Source organism: Marmota marmota, unplaced genomic scaffold (assembly GCF_001458135.2).
Source record: "Marmota marmota marmota unplaced genomic scaffold, marMar, whole genome shotgun sequence".
NCBI lineage: Eukaryota > Metazoa > Chordata > Mammalia > Rodentia > Sciuridae > Marmota > Marmota marmota.
In genome coordinates, this window is record NW_026000019.1 from 5,280,133 (window position 1) to 5,299,625 (window position 19,493).

A 19,493-nucleotide genomic window follows, 5' to 3' on the forward strand; every position below is an offset into this window, starting at 1 on the left:
TCTCTCACACACACACACACACACACACACACACCTCACACTCATCAATGTCAGGCACTATTATTAAATTATACTTTTCAATCAAAGTTACTACTAATCTATAAGAAGTTAAGGGTACTAGTGTTTATGTTAAGCTCCTCAGAATTAATCTGTTGCTAAATCTACAGTTCTCAGTATTTATTTATACCAAAGCTATCTCATTTATCAGAAGGAGATTAAATAAAAAAAGAGCACACACCTCATAATTCAATACCATAGGTTAATTACTGTACCAACAAGTCTAATGAAATTATCATTTCAAATTCCATGTTGGGATAAAATGGATTTTCAGCATTTTCATTTACCATTAATATGAAAATGTTGCTTATTGCCTATTAAATTTTGAACTTATTGATAGCAGTGGGGAAAATATTTTCTAAAGTCTTTAGGAGAAGACTACTATATTTTTCCTAGTGGGAGAAATAAATATATTTTTTTCCTAAAATGAGAACTAAGTTAGTGTATTTTTTTTCCTTTTCCTGCCATATGGTTGACATATATGCGAATTTAAAGATTTTCTGAAACTGAAATAACAGAATTGTTCTCCTCAAAGTGCATTAACTCACAGAAGCTCAGAGTACCACCACTAAACATTTTATTACATAACTGGGCAAAGCTAACATTTTGCTCATAGTTCAAATGTTTCCCCCAGTCACTAGAATATTCAAAGAGGGTAATTAAGAAACATATTCTTCCATTGGGCTTGGTTTTCTATGAATTTGAGGTAGATATATGCAAAAAAGTCAGTAATCACCCTTCTCTCTACTTAGGGGTTTATTTATTTTAGCTCATATGAGCACATTTGCTTGTTTTTGATTCAGCATATATGTAGTGATTGAATACTGTATGTCATATATCTGAATCTTAAGAATGCAATTGTCATAAAAATAATAAATAACCCATATGTATGTGGAGCTTATCATATAATGGAAGAAACAGACATAAAACAAAAGAATCACATAAATAAATACAGTATGTAACCAGTGGGAAAAGAGCATTATGCTGTGGGTACATAGAGGAGGAACTGATTTAGTTATGGATAGGGCTGTGGAACAGAAAAAAGCAGCTGCCATATATTATGGGGTTTTTGAAGTCTGTACAAATTAGGTGATATTTAACAAATATATTTTATATAAATCTCAAATGTACAAGAAGAGAAAATTAGGTGCCTACTAAGTAATAGATTTGATTTGTAATTCATAGGTGACAATGATATTCAGAGTAGGTGATGTTACTAGTTTATATTTCATAAGCTGTTTATGTATAAAATGGTATTCTAACAACTCAAGCCTAATTCAAGCTGAAAGGTTATAATTTGGGGAACAGATATTTTATACCTTGTAAAATTAAGGACATACATTTTTTAAAATTTATTTTTGTCCAAATATACCATATCCAGTCTCCCTATCACAGTACATAGGAAACACACAAAGTTAAGAGAAAGTTACAATTGTCTGAATGATGGGGGAAAAATTAGATAACACTTTAAAGAAATTTTCTTAAGATATTGTAAAACTTATTTTAGAAAAAAACTGTTCTGCTTAATTTAGTTGCTCTTCCAAAGTAACCTTATTATGAATATATTAAAAAGATTAACAAATTATATCAGGCTCAGTGACATATGCCTGTAATCTCAGCAGCTCAGGAGGCTGAGGCAGGAGGATGGCTTTTGCCAGACTCAGCAAAAGCCAGGTGCTAAGCAACTCAGGGAGACCCTGTCTCTAAATAAAATACAAAATATGGCTGAGCTGGGATATGGCTCGGTGGTCAACTGCCCCTGAGTTTAATCCACACTATTGAAAAAAAAAAGAAACAAACAAAAGAAAATTAACAAGTTATACTTATTGTCTCTAAAATTTCTATTACTCTAAAAATATCTTTGATTTAGCTTTTTTACCTTATACCACTTGAAATGAGCCTTATAATTGATTTGAAGCTCAGATGTTTGTTTGGGTAGCTACTTTGACAAAATCCATGGTTTATAAAAATTTAGTGCAAGAGTATAGGGAAAGGCTGTAAAATCAAAAAATCTCAGTGAAAATACCTTTTAAGTGTTTGAAGAAATTACCAAAAACACATTAATTTTTATCAGTAGGTATCTATTCTATGGCGTTTATCTTTTTAAAATGAACATATAACTTATTAGTCTATGCTAAGACAAAACAAAAGTGATTTGCAGATTCTTTGAGTCCTTTTACTTAAAAATTTAAAAATAATTTTCTTATTAATTTCTTTATCAAAAATATTTGTGCATATACTAAAAATTTACATAGAGAATAAAACTATGACTTTGCAAAAGTATATATATCATAATTTATTCAAAGGTAAACAATACTTCCATACCATTTTGGTTAATATTTACAAATTTTACTTCAGAAACTAGAGACCATATTACCAGACTTACAATCGTAGATGAGGCTTCTTTGCCTCAGTGAATTTAAGAACATGCAAAAAGGCAAAGAGATTGAAGTTGTGAATTGAATTGTTAAGAAAATGATAAGTAAATTCACCTGAATCCTAAATCCATTCACCTTTGAAAAAAATCATATTGCCTGTGTAAAATATTTCACTTCTTGGATGAAATGCAAACATTTTCCTTTTACGAACAGCATAATAATTGCTTCTGTAGCTATAAATGTAAAAAAAGTTCATATTTATTTATTACTTTTTCTGAAAAAAAATCAAAGTAGATAGTTTATTTTTAGCTCAATTATATCTGTGCTATAGGTTTGTCTAAACTGATCAGCAACTATCAAATCTACATAATTTTATAAATGTAATGAAAGAATAATTGTGACACATTAGTATAATACTTGTGATAAATGTTAAGCTATACTTTCACAATTTAAGAAGAAAAAAGTGCAGACAATATTATTACTTATTCCCCTCTTTCTTCAACTTAGAATCATTAATTGGCAGCATATATGTTTATCTATCACAAAAAAATACTAACATCTGAAAATAAATGGATAATAACTATTTATATTATGAAATATTATCATGTGTGCAACAGTGTAGATATATATGTGGTACCAATATACAGATATAGCATGTAGTATTGTTATGTTACTATTAAATGAATTACCTTTGGAATTAATGGTCAATGACTGAGATAATTGAATTCTGTGTTGTTTCCCTTAAAGTTGGAATAAAAATTTAGCCTATAAAACTATACAAAATGATTAACAGCTGTGTAACATAAAATAAAATAATGTTTAGTCATTTTATGACCCCACAAATTAAGCCATTCTTTTAAAACTTCTAACACCACCCCATCTTTGATTCAGTAATATAGTCAAGAGGTCATAGCAACAGTGAATCCTTGTTGTTTTACTGGGCCTGACAAATGTTTTGTTATGTTAATTGTCTACTCTGAGCTTGGCAGCTCATAGGAAATATATCAGTCATTAATTGCTACTTCTTGAAACTCAAAACTCCTACATATCAACATTGTATATCAGTCATACTTGCGATTATGTTTTTTCTTCTGGTGTTTAATTTTCATAAATTCCTTCTGATAAATGTCCAGATTCATCTAAAATGCTTCCCTGGCTTTTAAAAAACCTACCACTGTTAAATTAAAAATGAAAATGAAGAAGTTGGGTGCATCCAGGGACAGGAGGGTGAAAGAAAGTAGATAGTTTACACTGCCAACTGCTCAGTATTTAGCTGCTTTAAAAACACTACTTCAGTGCTATGATCATCGAGGCCATTAGGGACATTTCACTTTTACCAGCCAAATGGAAAATAGTGTCATTTGTGAAATGTGGAAGCTATACAGCAAGATGTTAAAAAAGGTAATTTTATATATAACACTTAAACATAATCAAGTTATGGGGAAGTAGTATGGATTTAGTTTTACAAACATTTTTTAAGATCAGTATGATTTTATAGAAGTAATTAGAAGGTTATTACTACTAAAAATCCGAAAGTCAATTTATGATACTCATGTTGGATTTATTTTCAGATTAGTGTTTGGGTAATATATTTAGTTTTAATATTGTTATGTCTGCAAAATTTAATGAATAATGACAGAATTAAATTTATAAGCCAACAAGTGTACTAATGTGAAAAACTAATACAAAAATAGCCTTTAGGAGTCTAGACAAACAACTTCATTTAGAGTAATTTAGTAGTTAGAGATAAATCTTTTCAGTAACTATATCATCTTGTTTTGTTAATATTTTAGGCTGTTTTTCCTATTATATTGAGTACAAAATTTCCTGTGCCAACAGTGGCTATTTATGTGGGGGGAACTGAATTCATACATGTGCATTTAAAAAAAAATCAAGGAAATTAATTTATTTTAAATACATTCAGTACATTTGTGTGTTCACATAGAATTTAAATGCTAATATGAAAGGTCAATGGCAATGTGGCAATTATGTGAGCATTATTTGAATGAAATTTGATGATGTCATTCTTGTTTTCCAACCTTTTTTATTAGATGGGTAGGAATAAAATCATAATAAACATTGTAGAAAAGTAAACATTATGTGGATGCACATAATAGATGCTTGCAAGTCAGAATTTTTAGCAGGCAAACATACAGCCCTAATAAACTAATAGAGGCTCCTTAGAGCCAAAAAAGCCATTTTTAAAGTAATGTGCTGGCTGAACTGGCAAGAGCCCATTTGTGTGCTCTACAAAATAGTGGTGCCCCTAGAGGAGCTGAGTTACATTAGACCCTAATGACTGTGACTATTTCATTTAAAGACTTCCAAAGGTTATGATAGGAAGATATTTATGTTCTGGAAGGCTCCAAGTAGAAAGTAAAATTTAGGTAGATACAACAATGCTCTTATTTAATATAAACATAAAGCATCTGGATTGAATCCTGAGAAGCCTTTAGGTAAAATGTTCTCATTGTGATAATCAAACCCAACAGCATGTTTTCAATTCAGCAATCTATTGCTTTGTTTTTCCAAAATTTAAAATGAATTCAAGGTCTAGTTGCAACTAAGGTGAATCTCGTCTTCATGACAGGGGGAAAAAAAATCTGTACCAATAATGTTACAATTTTATGTAGGAAACATTAGCTCTTATTTCTTTCCTAAGTTTCCCCAAAGTCAAAATCAGTCATGAAGTACTATATTATATTGCTATAAAAGAAGCAAGCCAAGCAAACAATAACCACATGATCTTGGTGATTTTCTATAATTATATTTTGTCCTGCATTTGTGAATCCTGGTAAACCACAAGGTTATATTTAGGGGATTGGGATTCTCACCATACTTGTTGATCATCATCCCAGACTGAATAATGAGATTTATCTTACATGCTCAAATGTCATTGGTCAAAGTAAACCAAATGACCACAGTAAATTTAAAGTGTGCTAGTAATGTAAGCTTGTCTTGTATTCAGAAGAAGAGACACTGAATATTTATATTTATATTTAATATCTTCTATCTGTGTTGTGGTACCTAGCTTCCCAGAGATTTTTTTTTTCTTAATGTGTTCTTGTCACCACTTCTCATGATTATTTCAATACCTCTCATCAGAGTTTCCACCAAAATAAAAAGGTTATAACAGTGATTCTGTATCACTATATTATAAAAGAAATACATTAAATAGAAATGAGAAACCTCTTACATCTCAATTCAACATTTATTTTCTCTATACAAACTGAACATGTTGAATATACACTGTAGAAAGTGTCATGTTTTACTTGATTCCTTATAGGAAAATATGGGGGGAAACTGGGAAAATTTCCAATAAAGATCTGGAAATTAACACTTTCCTATAATTATTAACATTACTGGGGATTTATTTATTTACAACTTAGTTATTTTGTTAAGTGGGCAATGTCTCCAGAGTTGGCTCTTTCCTTTTGGTTGCTGCATGACAGAGAAAATAAATTGATCATATGGTGTGGAAAAGTTTTTTTATGTATGTGAAATGATAGAAATTGAAACTATAAATGTAGCAGAGTTTAGCAGATTGAGGTAATCAAAAGCACCTGATAACTACAGAAAGCTCCCTGAAAGGTAGTCCACAGTCAGAGGCCCTTCATATTTAAGGTGTGTGCATCGGCAGATGAAAATGCACCCAAATCAAGTTAGGTGAGGTACATTTTTATGAGAAAATCGTCATGAATTATTTAATCTGTTTAAATATCACACAATGTACACATGAATCTGAATGTCCCATAGTTCTGCATAAGTATACAAAATTTTTGTTTTTATGGATCAGATAAAATCAATTTAATTTAAAAAAGAAAGCCTCAGACCCCAACAGTTAAATGATTATACTAAAGTATGAATGAATAAATTATAATTAGAAGACCTCAAAATATTTTTTGTGTAAAAAGGCAAGTGTACAGCATTTTGTTTAGCATGATCTCTCTGTGCAGTTCATGACCATGACTTCATAATAAAGTGAATGGAGAAAGAATCATTGGGAAGATGAGTATAAGTTTGTTTTTTGTTTGTTTTTCATAGAACATGATTACCTTAATTTTTTCTTTTCTTTTTCATGCTTTTTCTTTGGGGGGTGGTAAAATCCATATTTATATTCTATGCATAGTAAAATCATTTTTATGGCTACATTTCTATTTGGGAAAAGTATGTTAGTGGAAGCTGTTCACTTTAAGTGGTTTGTTTTTCCTACACATACTTGGGTTTGAGCCTTCATTCCAGTTACATAAATTATAAATATTGTTTCTTCTACTCAGAGACTGTGACATATCATTACAAGCTAAAGTCATTGTAATCGAGTGACCTTAGCTAAACTACCAAGTGAACTTTTCAAATGAGAGCATCCAGATAGATTATGCATTTATGAATAAAAATAAATTTGCTTTTCAGGGAGTTTGGCCGCTGGAAAGTAAATAATCTTGCAGTTGAAAGAAGAAATTTCCTTGGCTCCCCTCTGCCTCTTGCCCCTGAATTCTTCCGCAACATAAGACTTTTGGGACGGCGACCTACCCTTCAGCAAATCACAGAAAACCTTATCAAGAAATATGGAACTCATTTCTTGCTATCTGCTACTCTGGGAGGTACGATTCTTTGAAAATATTTGTGCCTGTGTGTGCTTGTTCATAAAACTGTATAATCACTTAAATGTGCGAATTAATCCAGATAGCTGCAGTTTGAGTAATTGTATAATATATCCATTCATTTATCCCTCACATTGAGTGTTTTAAATGCCATTACAGTATTCATATTCACAACATAGATGAATATCACTTACTCTATGCCAAAAAGCTATTTAAAACCTAATATACATTAAATACAGGCATAGTGACTATATTCTGTGATACAAATGTTATGGCAAATTTTGTTTAAAAAATGTCACTGGTAGAAGTCATTGCTTCTAGAGAGCAGGAAGTGTTTACTAGAGGTAAATAGTAAAGATCTACAATTAGATTCTTTCCATTATTGTATTATTTCTGGTTGTGTTTGACATATGATATAGTAAAAGAGAAATAAATGCCAAGAAGTATGATGCATAATGTGAAAAATAGAGATTAATAATTTCACTTATTCCCAATTTGTAAATTTTTTAAAAATTAAGAAATTCTTAATTTAATATTGCTATGTATAGAATTATCACAGTGATATATTATTCAGCACTTTGGAGACACTAAAATGATATTTGAGAGGTATTGTGTAATAAGTGAATTATGACTTTTTCCTAAGATTTAAAAATATCCCATATTTCTATATTTGCAATTTTGTATATGACTTGAAATAATATCTAAATATTCCATGGTTCCTAAAAATGAGTAATTTCTATAATTCCTATAATGAAGAACACTGAATAAAGCTGGATAGGAAAGTTCTGGAAATAAAAAGTCCTGTTTCCTTTTCAGTTGCTTGATAATTTTAATAGAAGACTGGTGAGCTCATTCATGCAATTTTTCAATGTTGTGAAAGAATCTTCCTTAAAGTCATTTCTTTCCCTTCCCTGCCTTTCAAATCTGTATGAAGTCATCCGTTTATAACCTCAGAATGTTTCCTGGGTCTTACTCTTTCCTGGTTCTCAACAGACCAAGTCACTATTACTTTTTCTCCTACAATATTTCTATGGTTTGTTCTCCACACAGAACTTTTAAAAACCTGAGTGTGGTCATCTTCCTTGCTTTATCTAAGACCAGGAACTGCCCACTGTAAATGAAACCTAAATATCTTGCTCTGATTTATGAGGGCCCTACTTTGTGACCTAGAGCAAGGTTTCATCTGAGCCCCCTCAACTCTCTCTTCCTCATGCTCTATTTTTTTTAATCACAATAGGCTTCACATATTTTAACCAAGTCTTACTTTCTCAGAGAATCCCTTTATTCTCTGCTCTTTCATGATCTTACTTTTCTTTCTTCAAAGTATTTATTGTTATGTAAAAGTATTTTACCTGTGTACCGGTTTATAATCTCTTTCTTGCATATTTTAGTGGAAACAGGGGCCTTGTCTGTATTTGTCATCCCTTCACACAGTATCTGTAATGGTGCTTGGTAGACAGTAGGTTTTTCTAACTATTTGTTCAATGAGTAAATAAGTGGAACTATGCTTTTCTAAGGGACCAAAGTTGCCCAGTTTCCGAGATAAATGTAAAAGTTTCAAATATTGAGTGAGGGTAAGTGAGTTCCAATTCCGGAAGAATACTGAAAGAAGGAAGCAAACCCAGCAAGTCAAATGGTTCAGTTTCACAAATGTTTAGAATTGGAGAGAATGAGAACCCAGGCAAGGGCAGATGAAGAGAGCAAGGACAGGTTAGAGAAGGAGTAGATCCTCCTCACATTTTGAAAACATATGACTGTGCCATAACCTTGAGGATTTAAAGGGGAAGTGGTAGGTTGTGAGCAGAAAGAAAAGGCTGCTCTGTCCTTTGTTATTTCTCCATTCCATTTTCTCACTAATGAATTATAATAAAATAATAAAACAAAGATATCAAACCTGAGGTTGAATCCTTATCTACACCCTCCCACCAACAAGCAGCCCAATTTTAACCAATTGAGTCTTTAAAAACCATTAACTTCTCTGAATTTTAGAAAGAGAGAAAGTAGCACCTATGTGATAAAAATATGAAAAAAATAGTGTAAATATATGGAAATATCTTGAACACTGTGTTTGGCATACTTGAAACATAGTGCATTTACATTTTTGTTATGAAAGTAATGTAGGTAGACAAAAATGTATAAATACTTTCAATAATTGTGGAATTCTATAAAGAGTTGAGAGATTTTGAAATAATATTAGTCTTCATTATTTTTATTATTACTGCAATACTGTTGTATGGAAAAGCACCTAAAAGAATTTTATAACCTAAAATTCATTTTCTGAAAGAAAAAGAGAGAAAGGAAAAATAGGAGAGAAAGAGCAAAAGGTACATATGGCTCTCATGGACAATTCTGTTCCTGAGTATCAAAATTTTGTTTATTTTTATTTATTTTACTTATTCTGTTATTTTGATATTGTGAATGCCACACTTTGGCTTTAATGTTAGTTTTTGTTTTGTAATTTTTAAAATAAAACATGTTTCAAGACCTTATGGGATTAAGTCACTTTTTCACTTTGACTGTTCCAATGATGGCAAACAGCTTGCACGTGACATCATTTTAAATATAGAAAATCTCAGATGCCACTAAAAATGTCCAAAATAGTAAAAAATACAGCAAAGTTTCAGGATACAAATTCAACATAGAAACATAATGTAAAGTAGCTGTACACCAATAGCAGTTTATCTGAATAAGAAATCAAGAGAGTAGTCCCACTTCAGTAGCTACAGTAAACAAACAAAAAGCAACAACAAAATAAAACCCTATCATATTTGTATCCAAAAAGGTGAGAATGTCTGTAATGAGTTCTATAAAACATTCATGAGAAAACTGAAAATGACACCCCCCCAAAAAAATGGAAAGACATCTTGTGTTCACCAATTGGAAGAATCAGTATTGATAAAAATCACTCTACTACCCAAAATGATCTATTGATTCAGTGCAATCCTTGTCACAGGCTGAATGGCGATCTTCACAGAACTAGAGGAAAACAATACTAAAATTTATATGAATCACAAAAACCTCAAGTAAGCAAACTCATCTTGAGCAAAAAGAACAAAACAGGATCACACTACCTGACTTCAAAATACACTTCAAAACTGCAGTAATCAATGATGACAATATATATTCTCAAAATTGTTTTGCTTGAGTTATTTAAAAGTCTTGTTCAAGCATATCTTTAAGGGCATTGGTTTCAAATGAACACCCTCAATCACTTCCAATGTTTTATATATTTCTTGGATTTAGTGTTCATTTTATTTTCTATTTAAATTATTTTTTTCTTCAAATGTTACTTGTATTTTTCTTCATGAATCTCTATTGGGTAATGATAATAATTTAGCATAATGAATGAAATCATTAAATGGCTTAAGGATATAAACTACCTATAATTATACTATGAATGTTTTCAGATAATTTTTGAAATTGTTGCTGTTGTAATTGCACCAAACCTGTTTTGTTGGTGTGAGTCTGTCATTCCTATGCTTTATCTGGTTGAATATGAATTTGAATTACTTCACTTTTTTATTAAACATAAGTTTTGTGGTTTTTAATTTGAGATAATTCTTTCTTTTACTCTTTCCCTTATTTCCCGTCTCTGGCTGCCCTCCTAAATGACTAAGACCAAGGCATAATAATACTAGTATATATTTTGTAAATAATAATATTAATAATGCTAGCATATAATAATGTGTCATTAAAAACAAGCAAACATTTTAAGCAAAAAAACTTGACTTGTTAGTTTTTAACACTATGCTTTCTAAGTACCTAAGTCTTTACCTATGTTTAAATATTTTTTTTCAAAATAAGTTGAGTGTGAAATACTATCAGTAAAAGAAGTGCAAAGGAAATAAATGAAAAATGACTTTTTTTCCCAAAGAGTTATTTAGTGCATAATATTATTGACATAGACATAAAACTCTGGATAGCACATTTGAAACCTTTAATAGGATATTTTATGATAGATAAAGCTGGTGATTGAATTATCTTCCTATAAGGAAAATATGTATAATAAAAAACCTTCTTCAATATAAATCATTTTCCCCATTTATTGCATTTTATAGCTTCTAGACTATTTATCAATATAGTAATTCTTCTTGCTGCTATTTTGGATAATGATATCCAAACTCTATCACTGTTTAAATGTCTAAAATAAGCTCCACAATTTAAAGAATCAATCTTGAAAAAGATCGCACTCCCGGGACATATTGATTTCTAGCTATGAAGTATATTTCATGACTGTGTTTGTAATATATTTCATTATAATTCAATATGCAACAAATATTGAAATAGAAGTGTATCTGTATGCTGAAGACAGAAATACACAAAACAATGAATGAATAGAAAAAAAAAAAGATGCCTATAAATTTGTTGGTCTTTGGAGCATGAGGAAGTGTTCACTTAAATTGCTGGGTCCAAATTCTGGATCAGCTTAAAGATAGAGAACTATAAAATTTTCACTAAAGTTTTTATCAAAATATTTATAAAGTAGTTTTAAGTGTGCCTGAACCTTACCTCTGGAACTATACAGACTTACTCATCCAGTTCCCACCTAGTCACACTAGCACTGAAATCCTGTGGGTGCCTCTGGTATTCTTGCCTCCCTCAATTCTAAGGTAGTGAGGAGAAGGCTGAAGTATAGGTTCTCTCCTGACCAGGTCATCCTGTCTAACACAAGAAAAGCAAGGGGAAGTTTCCTCTCATCAAGCCGCATTCCTACACTGAGTCTCTTTGCACACAACTTTTTGGGCAGAGTCAGAAAAATAGTGACCATGAGGACCATTTGGATAAAATACCTTCCCAGTTACAGTATTAGACGTAACACTTTTTTTCTAATAATATCTTTCAAAATTGGGTCAAAATTAATTCTAGTACCAAACAGATGAATTTTAAATTTGTTAGTTTAAAACAACTTTAAATAATAAATTTTGTCTTACCCTAGAGTAAATCCAAATTCACCACTGTTTTTGAAGGCATAGATTTTAAGAGCCAAATTAAATATTTAACTTAGTTGACTTGTTTTCCTATGAGAGTCCATATGAATTTTTTTCCTGAATGTGTTTCTTATGACAATGTATATTTTGGTTACCATATTAATAAATTTAAGCATTTTTTCAGATATTCAAGTTTATTTAAATATAGAAAATATTTTGTACGTTGTTGGAATGTAAACATGCATGATTGATATCCAGAATAATACTAACTTACTAGAATAAGTATTTAAAATAATGACTTCTGCTACTACCACCACTACTACTATTTGAAATAATCACCACATAATGTGTAGGGTCACTGTAGCTGGAAAATATTCCATATAGCTTGATAATATTACAAAATAGTTTTCCTCTATGTATCTCATGCAAAGAAAGAATGAAACTCAGAAGTTAAACAATAAGACACAAATGGAGAGAATATCAATTATATTTCTCAATATTGTTACATCCCTAAAAGAATTTCAAATATTCTCATTTAATTTTACAAATAGTCAATTCTCACTTTTCTCTACGTGAATTATGTTCTATACAGTGTTTTCACAGATTGTTTTAATTCTCTGCCATATACCACCTTTTTCAAAATCAATTAACAGCTGTCATTCTCATTTTCACTTTTTCTCTTCTTAAGAAGTACAAATTTACTTTAGTTTAAGTAATTGAGTAAATCACTAAATATATGTAAATTCATGTCTTAAATATGAATAATCACTTGAAAATGTGGATAATTGTTTATTCTTTTGGAATACATATTTCATTTTAACTCTTTTTTGTCTTATCATCTTGGGTGTGGAACACCTATAAAACTTAAATTGAGGCTGGGCATGGTGGCTCACTACTGTAATCTCTGCAGCTACGGAGGCTGAGGAGGGAGGATGGCTAGTTCAAAGCCAGCCTCAGCAAAAGTGAGGTGCTAAGCAACTCAGTGAGACCCTGTTTCTAAATAAAACACAAAATAGGGCGGGTATGTGCCTCAGTGGTCGAGTACCCCTGAGTTCAATCCTGGGTACCCTTCCAAAAAAATTAAATTGAGCAACAAATATACCACTTTGAATTTATTATTATGTTTATAGACATCTATTCTTTTGAAAAAATTAATAGGTGTGTGATTAGAGCATTTTAAAATATATGTGTATGCACATATCTTTTGGTCAGCTTTTTTTTTTTTTTTTTTGCTGTGAAAACCAAAAGACCTAACAAGAACAGTTAGAGAAGGAAGAAGATTATTTTGGGCCACACTGTTTAGGGTCTCAGTCTATAGATAGCTGACTCCATTGCTCTGGGCCAGAAGTGAAGCAAAACATTATGGTTCAAGGGTGTAGCAGGAATATAGTTCAGGGCATGGCACCAAGAAGCAGAAGGAGACTAAGTTCAGTTCATAAAATATACACTCAAAAGGTATGCTCCTCATTGACCTACCTCCTCTAGCCACAGCCTACTGACCTACAGGTACCACCCAGCTAATCTCATCAGGGGACTAATGCACTAATTAGGTTAAGGCTCTCATAACCTGATCATCCCACCTCCAAATTTTCTTGCACTGTCTCACACATGAGCTTTTGGGGAAGACCTAATACATAAATCATGACATACATATACTGTCATGGAGTCTATACACACACACACACACACACACACACATATTGTCATGGTTTATATATACACACACACATATGTAAAAGATATATAAGCTCTATATTACTGTATTCAACCTATTTTCATATACCTATGTCAATTTCATTGGCATAATCATAGAAATGAAAACTTGGGAATTAATGGGTTAAGAAAAACCTTTAAAGAAAGGAAAATAAATATTTTCTGAAGTTTGCTATCCTAGAGAATCATGAAATAAATGGCAATGAAGGGGAAATGACTACTATACTTATATTTAAAACTAAATGCATACTCGTATTTCTTAAGATTAATTTTATCAGTTCTCTCCCTCTCTTCTGCAAGCACCTGTGTGTTCTCTCTCTCTCTCTCTCTCTCTCTCTCTCTCTCTCTCTCTCTCCTTCTCCTTCCCTTTCTCCCTCCCTTCCTCCCTCTCTCTCTCTCTTTCTCTGGTAAAGAAATTGAAAGATCTGAAGTTAAAGCACTGTTGCTAATTACTTGTAGTACATTACATGATCATTATTTACTAAAATGATTTAAAACCTTTTGTGTCAATAATAATGAAAGAGAGAAAAACTAAGATTAAATTTGCTAGTTTAGCTGATCTTTGTAATAGTGTTTCCAGCAAACAAGAGAAAAGATAAATGTTAAGTTGCAGAGTATCAGACATGTGATTGTATTTTTTTTCTATTTCTTTTATATAGCACATTGATGAGGCACATAAATCATGTATCCACACTTTGACATATATGCACTGAGTTATCTATGACAGTTCAAATGCCCCAAATCTCCCTTAGAGAACAACTCAGGTCACTGACAAAGACAAATGTTTAAATTGGTAATAAATTTTATTGTGGTTTAGAGCCTTAGTACTTGAGTGTGGTCCATGGGCTTACAGCACCAATATCATCTTGGAACTTGTTAGAAAGGTAGCATCTCAGATTTTGTCACAGATTAATGAATCTGAATCAGAATTTCAAGAAAATGGATAGGTGATTTATATGCACATTAAGTTTGAACAGCACTTTGTACGATCTATATAAATTTCAAGTACACTCTACTGTTCCAGAAATATCACTTCTGAAAATTAATCTCTCCAAAATAGTAGCAGAACTTTGTAACTATACATGCCAAAATATTTTTTTAAAAAACCACTTAACATTGTTTGTAAACAGCTTCAAAATTAAAGAAATTTTAATATTTTACTCAGGGTAGATTCATTGACACCTAATCTTAGATCTAGTTCTAATGCTTTTATTTTCCCCACAGAATTACACTATCTGTAGTGTTATAGGCTTCTGGGCAAATTTATTCAGAAAACAAAAATTCAGTCTTCTCTTGGAGGTAACTGCTAGTAATCATAGGTCCATTGCTTTCTCTCAGGATGCTTTGCAAAACATTTTTTAGTATAAATTTAGCTGTTTCTTTCCATATTACCTTGCAGATGGCAATTGGTGTTAAGCCAACGTGTCTATTCTTTTTTAGCTATCTTTATATATTTGGTTCTGAATCATTCCAAAAACCTATTTTTTTTCTAAGACTGCTTATTCTGTAAGTCTATTTGCTTCTAAAATATAATATTTTCCTCTACAACACTCTATTAGTAGAATGATACCAGAATTGATACCTTTAACATGTGGAAGGATGATGATGAGTTGGGAGTGACAAAGTAAAAAAGGAAACTGAATATGATGTCAAAAAGATAATACCCCAAATTTCATGGACTTTAACACAAGGGATAATGTAGTCTCTCATTGTCCAAACTAGGACAACAATTTTGAGGTAAAATGTTTTATCAAATATAAGACCTACAATTACATTTAAGACATATTTGTAAGGTTTATTCATGTGAGAAAGATATTATCTCAAATAGCAGTTTTGACAATAAGTAAAAATCACACTAAAGCAAAACAGGCATCACAATAAGATTTTCAAGTGTGAAAAAGTTGAATGACAAAGTGATATCTACCATAAATGCACACTTTTTTTCTGGGTGAAATGTATATGTGATAGATAAATACAAACACAAAGGCAGTAGCAATTTGAAAATAAATAAAATAAAATACAGCCAACCCATAAGAGTTAGCTTTGTTATAGGAGAATAAAAAAGGCCCCTCAGTGTATCATAACAATAGTAATTGCTATAATGTTATATATCAGTGGTTGTAAGTACCCTGTGTTTCTACTCTGTATGACTTCTCATTCTGGAAATCAAATGGAAGGAGATGCCCCTTTGGAACATGCAATCCTCCCGGCAGAGGAAAAACCCAAGAGAAATGCAACTGTGATGCCTGTCAAAACTTATACTAGATGGAGATGCACATCTGGTACACTTGTATTCCACTGAACAATGCATTTTCCCTTCCAAAACCAGAACGAAGGAAACACATTCATGAACTGTCATAGTTCTTCTCTATGGACATGAATCCATGTGTGTTTGACTGTATCCATGATGGAGCAGTGAATAATTACAAAGAATAATACAGGCTACCACATCATTCTTATAGATTTAACCCTAGACTTATGTAATCATTCTATTGTCCATCATTTTTAAACTGTTTTTAGAATGTTATTCATATCCTTAAATATATATATATATATATAAGTTCTGCAAATTATGATTCTCATAGACTCAAACAGATGATGTCCCCAGGACAGGGGGGAAAAAGACATTTTAGTAAGAGTCACAGCATAACAGAATTATCTAGTCCAATAAGCTAATAAGGACATAACAGTAAATCTCAGATTCCATTTGTTTTAAAGTCCTGTGATCCTCATTCTCTATAAAATATCCTCAAATACGTGTTTTTATGTCCATAAACCTCACAATTTTACTTGGATAAGACACAGCTGCATGATTTCTGTATAGAAAAATCATGGCTTTTTATATCCATAATCATTAATCCTTTTCACATTTTAACAGACTCAGAATATTGAATTGTTTTCAAAATCACATTTGGTTTTTATAAAATGTGTGAATATCCTTTGGAACCCATGTCCTACTTATGATCTACATCTGTTTTTTTTTAATTACCTTGAAAACGATTTTTTAGTTGATTGAGATGTTAAATTTGAGTGTTGCATGCCATTTACATAGAATTCTAATGAAATTTTATAATTGAATACTTTTGAGAAATTTACAGTAAAAGCTGAGAATATACTCAGATGTCTCAAGACTGGAAAAATGTGAAGAATGTAAATATCACAAAAGCACAGTAGTTACGTATAATTTAAAAAAGGGAGGGGGGGTGGGTGGAGCTGGGGATATAGTTTAGTTTGTAGAGTGCTTGCCTTGCATGCACAAGCCCTGGGTTCAATCCCCAGAACCACCAAAAACAAACAAACAAACAAAAAAACCCACAAACAAACAACAGATCTCTTAGAGAGAAAAACCAAACCTATTCTCCATGTAGATTGAGAGGATTTGCAAAGAAATCTTACATATTTAATAATCCATGATTTCCTATGCTTGTACTTTAGCACAAGCTAGCCAGCTTACATCAGCCAGTTGTCTTGTCTGTTATAAGTAAGGGCTTAAAACAGGGCATCCGTAAAAGAACAATTGCAGTAATTTAAGCTGCAGCTTTAAGCTGCCTCACATGCTTCACTGCAGGGCGCAAGGGAAGCTTTTCCATACATGGATTAATGTTCCACTACGGAGAAGAATCATGAGCAATTTTGGAATGGATTCTCCTTATGAGGCTATTGGAAATGATAATTCACTACTCTCTTTAATAATCCCATGTATCTTGATTATAAAATCTACTAAAAAACAATTTTGATGAAGTCTAGATTCCTGAAATGAAACTCTGTAATCTGAAGTTCTTGCTTTTGAAAAATTAGAACCTCCTTGTTAACTGAGAGGTCCCAATAAAAGTAGGAAAAAAGATGAAATCAACATTTATTGTACGCCTGTGTCCTGCTAGGTTCTATAGAGCAAATATACTGCTTAATTTTCCCAATTAATTGAGAGAAGGATATTCCCTCTGTTTTGGAGACAGGGATGTTAAGAGCACTAGCATCATGTTTTGTACGATGATGATTTTAGATCACCATTTCCCTATGCTCATCTTTGCTTAAACGCATACTTATTTTTTCTTTCATATTCTTACAGTGAGGTCATTTCTGAAACAGTGATCACTGGCTCTTGCTACATACATATCACTTGACAATTTTGTCATAGAACAGACTAATATTTGAAAAAAACAATCTTAAATCAAGTCAATTTTTATTGACATTTAAAAAATAAGGGTTTGCTGCTTTCTTCCACTGGAGTGAAGTATGACTCACCTGGAGTCATGAAAAAGTTCAGAGAACTGTACTGGGAGAGCTTTACTCTTGATATGGCTACAGATCATTGAATTTGTAAAATAAGTGGAAAGGCAGGCTTCCATTCATCACAAAGAAGACAAAAGAGCTAAAATTACTAGAAATGTCTAGGTTTGCAAAGAGTTGCTTTATATGATTCTAAAGAATTGTGGTGAATAAAACAGAATGATAGCATGCTGACAACTTTCGAATTCGTACTGTGTTTGAATCGGAATCTGGACTCTTTACAAATATCTGTTCCACACAAGCTGCTCTTGAGGAGAGAATTACTATGCTTAAGTTACATAAGAGGAAACTGACTCTTAAGTAGTATCATTCAAGATCATTCAATCACTAAATTGAAGCAAGCATGAGAACCCAAATCCATTTGATGATAAAAATTGGAACAATTACGTCTAAAGTATAATAACTAATTTTATATTTTTCTGTCTTCCAGGACTCATAATCCAATGAAAGAATCTCTTCTAGTGGTTTAATTATCTCTTCTGCTCAACGACATATACTTTTCAATTAATGTTTGAACATCTCCAGTAATGAGAAAATTCACTACCATACCAAAAGGAGACTTAGTAAAAATGAATTTTTTCACATATTTAAATGGCCTTCTTGCATCTTCAGAAGGCAAAACTAATGTCTACTTAGTCAATTGAGACAATGTTTTGAACGTAATACATTACTGAGTTGAAGAAGACATTACATATAATTTCTAAAAAGGACTGGTAAGCTTTCTTTCAAATACAGAAATCTGTAGAAAACAATGAGAATGCAGCAAAATTGTACTTGGATGCTTTCTCAAAATTTTAACTATATTTTCCACATAGAATCATCTGGCAACTGAGTAAATCATGTAGAATTGCATTTTAGCCATAATATTAGTCATGAACTTACCAAGTAAGAAATTTTATTATTAATTAATGTGTTTTAAACCTGGGCACAATGTGCAATGAGAGTTGTGGACATTCATGCCACTATGTTTTTGTTTTTTTTTCCTAAATGAATATTCAAACACCCAAACTAGAGAGACTTCTACAATGATTTCTGATACACTCATTTGTAAACATATACTGTGGAAAACCATACCTACCACTCCTACTATACCTACTCACACTCTAAAGGACACTGTTTGTTGATTTTTTATAATTTTGTATGTCTTTAGAATATTTCCCCTAAACTGATTTGCATTTAAAAGTCTATGTTCTGGAACTGTGACCATCCACAGAGCAGGCCCAGCGGCCTGCTGAGGGGCAGAGCTGCCCCCCACCCCCAGCGCCTGCCAGGTAGGCGGAACGGTGACCACCGGCAGAAAAGGCCCAGTGGCCCACAGCTGAACAGAGCTTCCAATCACTCCTGCAAGGTAGGCGGGCTTGCGACCCACCAGCAGAAGAGGAGCAGCGGCCTGCTGAGAGGCAGAGCCGCCCCCTCCCCCTGCACTGGCAAGGTAGAGGGAACTGTGACCATCCACAGAGCAGGCCCAGCGGCCTGCTGAGGGGCAGAGCTGCCCCCCACCCCCAGCGCCTGCCAGGTAGGCGGAA

The 19,493-nt window shown here is 32.3% G+C and overlaps 1 protein-coding gene across 3 annotated transcripts in view; it reads left to right on the top strand.

Moving 5' to 3' along the window:
• The window catches only part of Brinp3 (BMP/retinoic acid inducible neural specific 3), a 375,650-nt gene that overhangs the window by 176,148 nt on the left and 180,009 nt on the right, over nt 1–19,493 (top strand). For all 3 annotated transcript variants that reach the window (XM_015491686.2, XM_048809819.1, XM_048809818.1), the window contains exon 3: nt 6,846–7,036. In XM_015491686.2, coding sequence (XP_015347172.1) covers nt 6,846–7,036 — 191 coding nt within the window. The remainder of the gene's footprint in view (nt 1–6,845; nt 7,037–19,493) is intronic.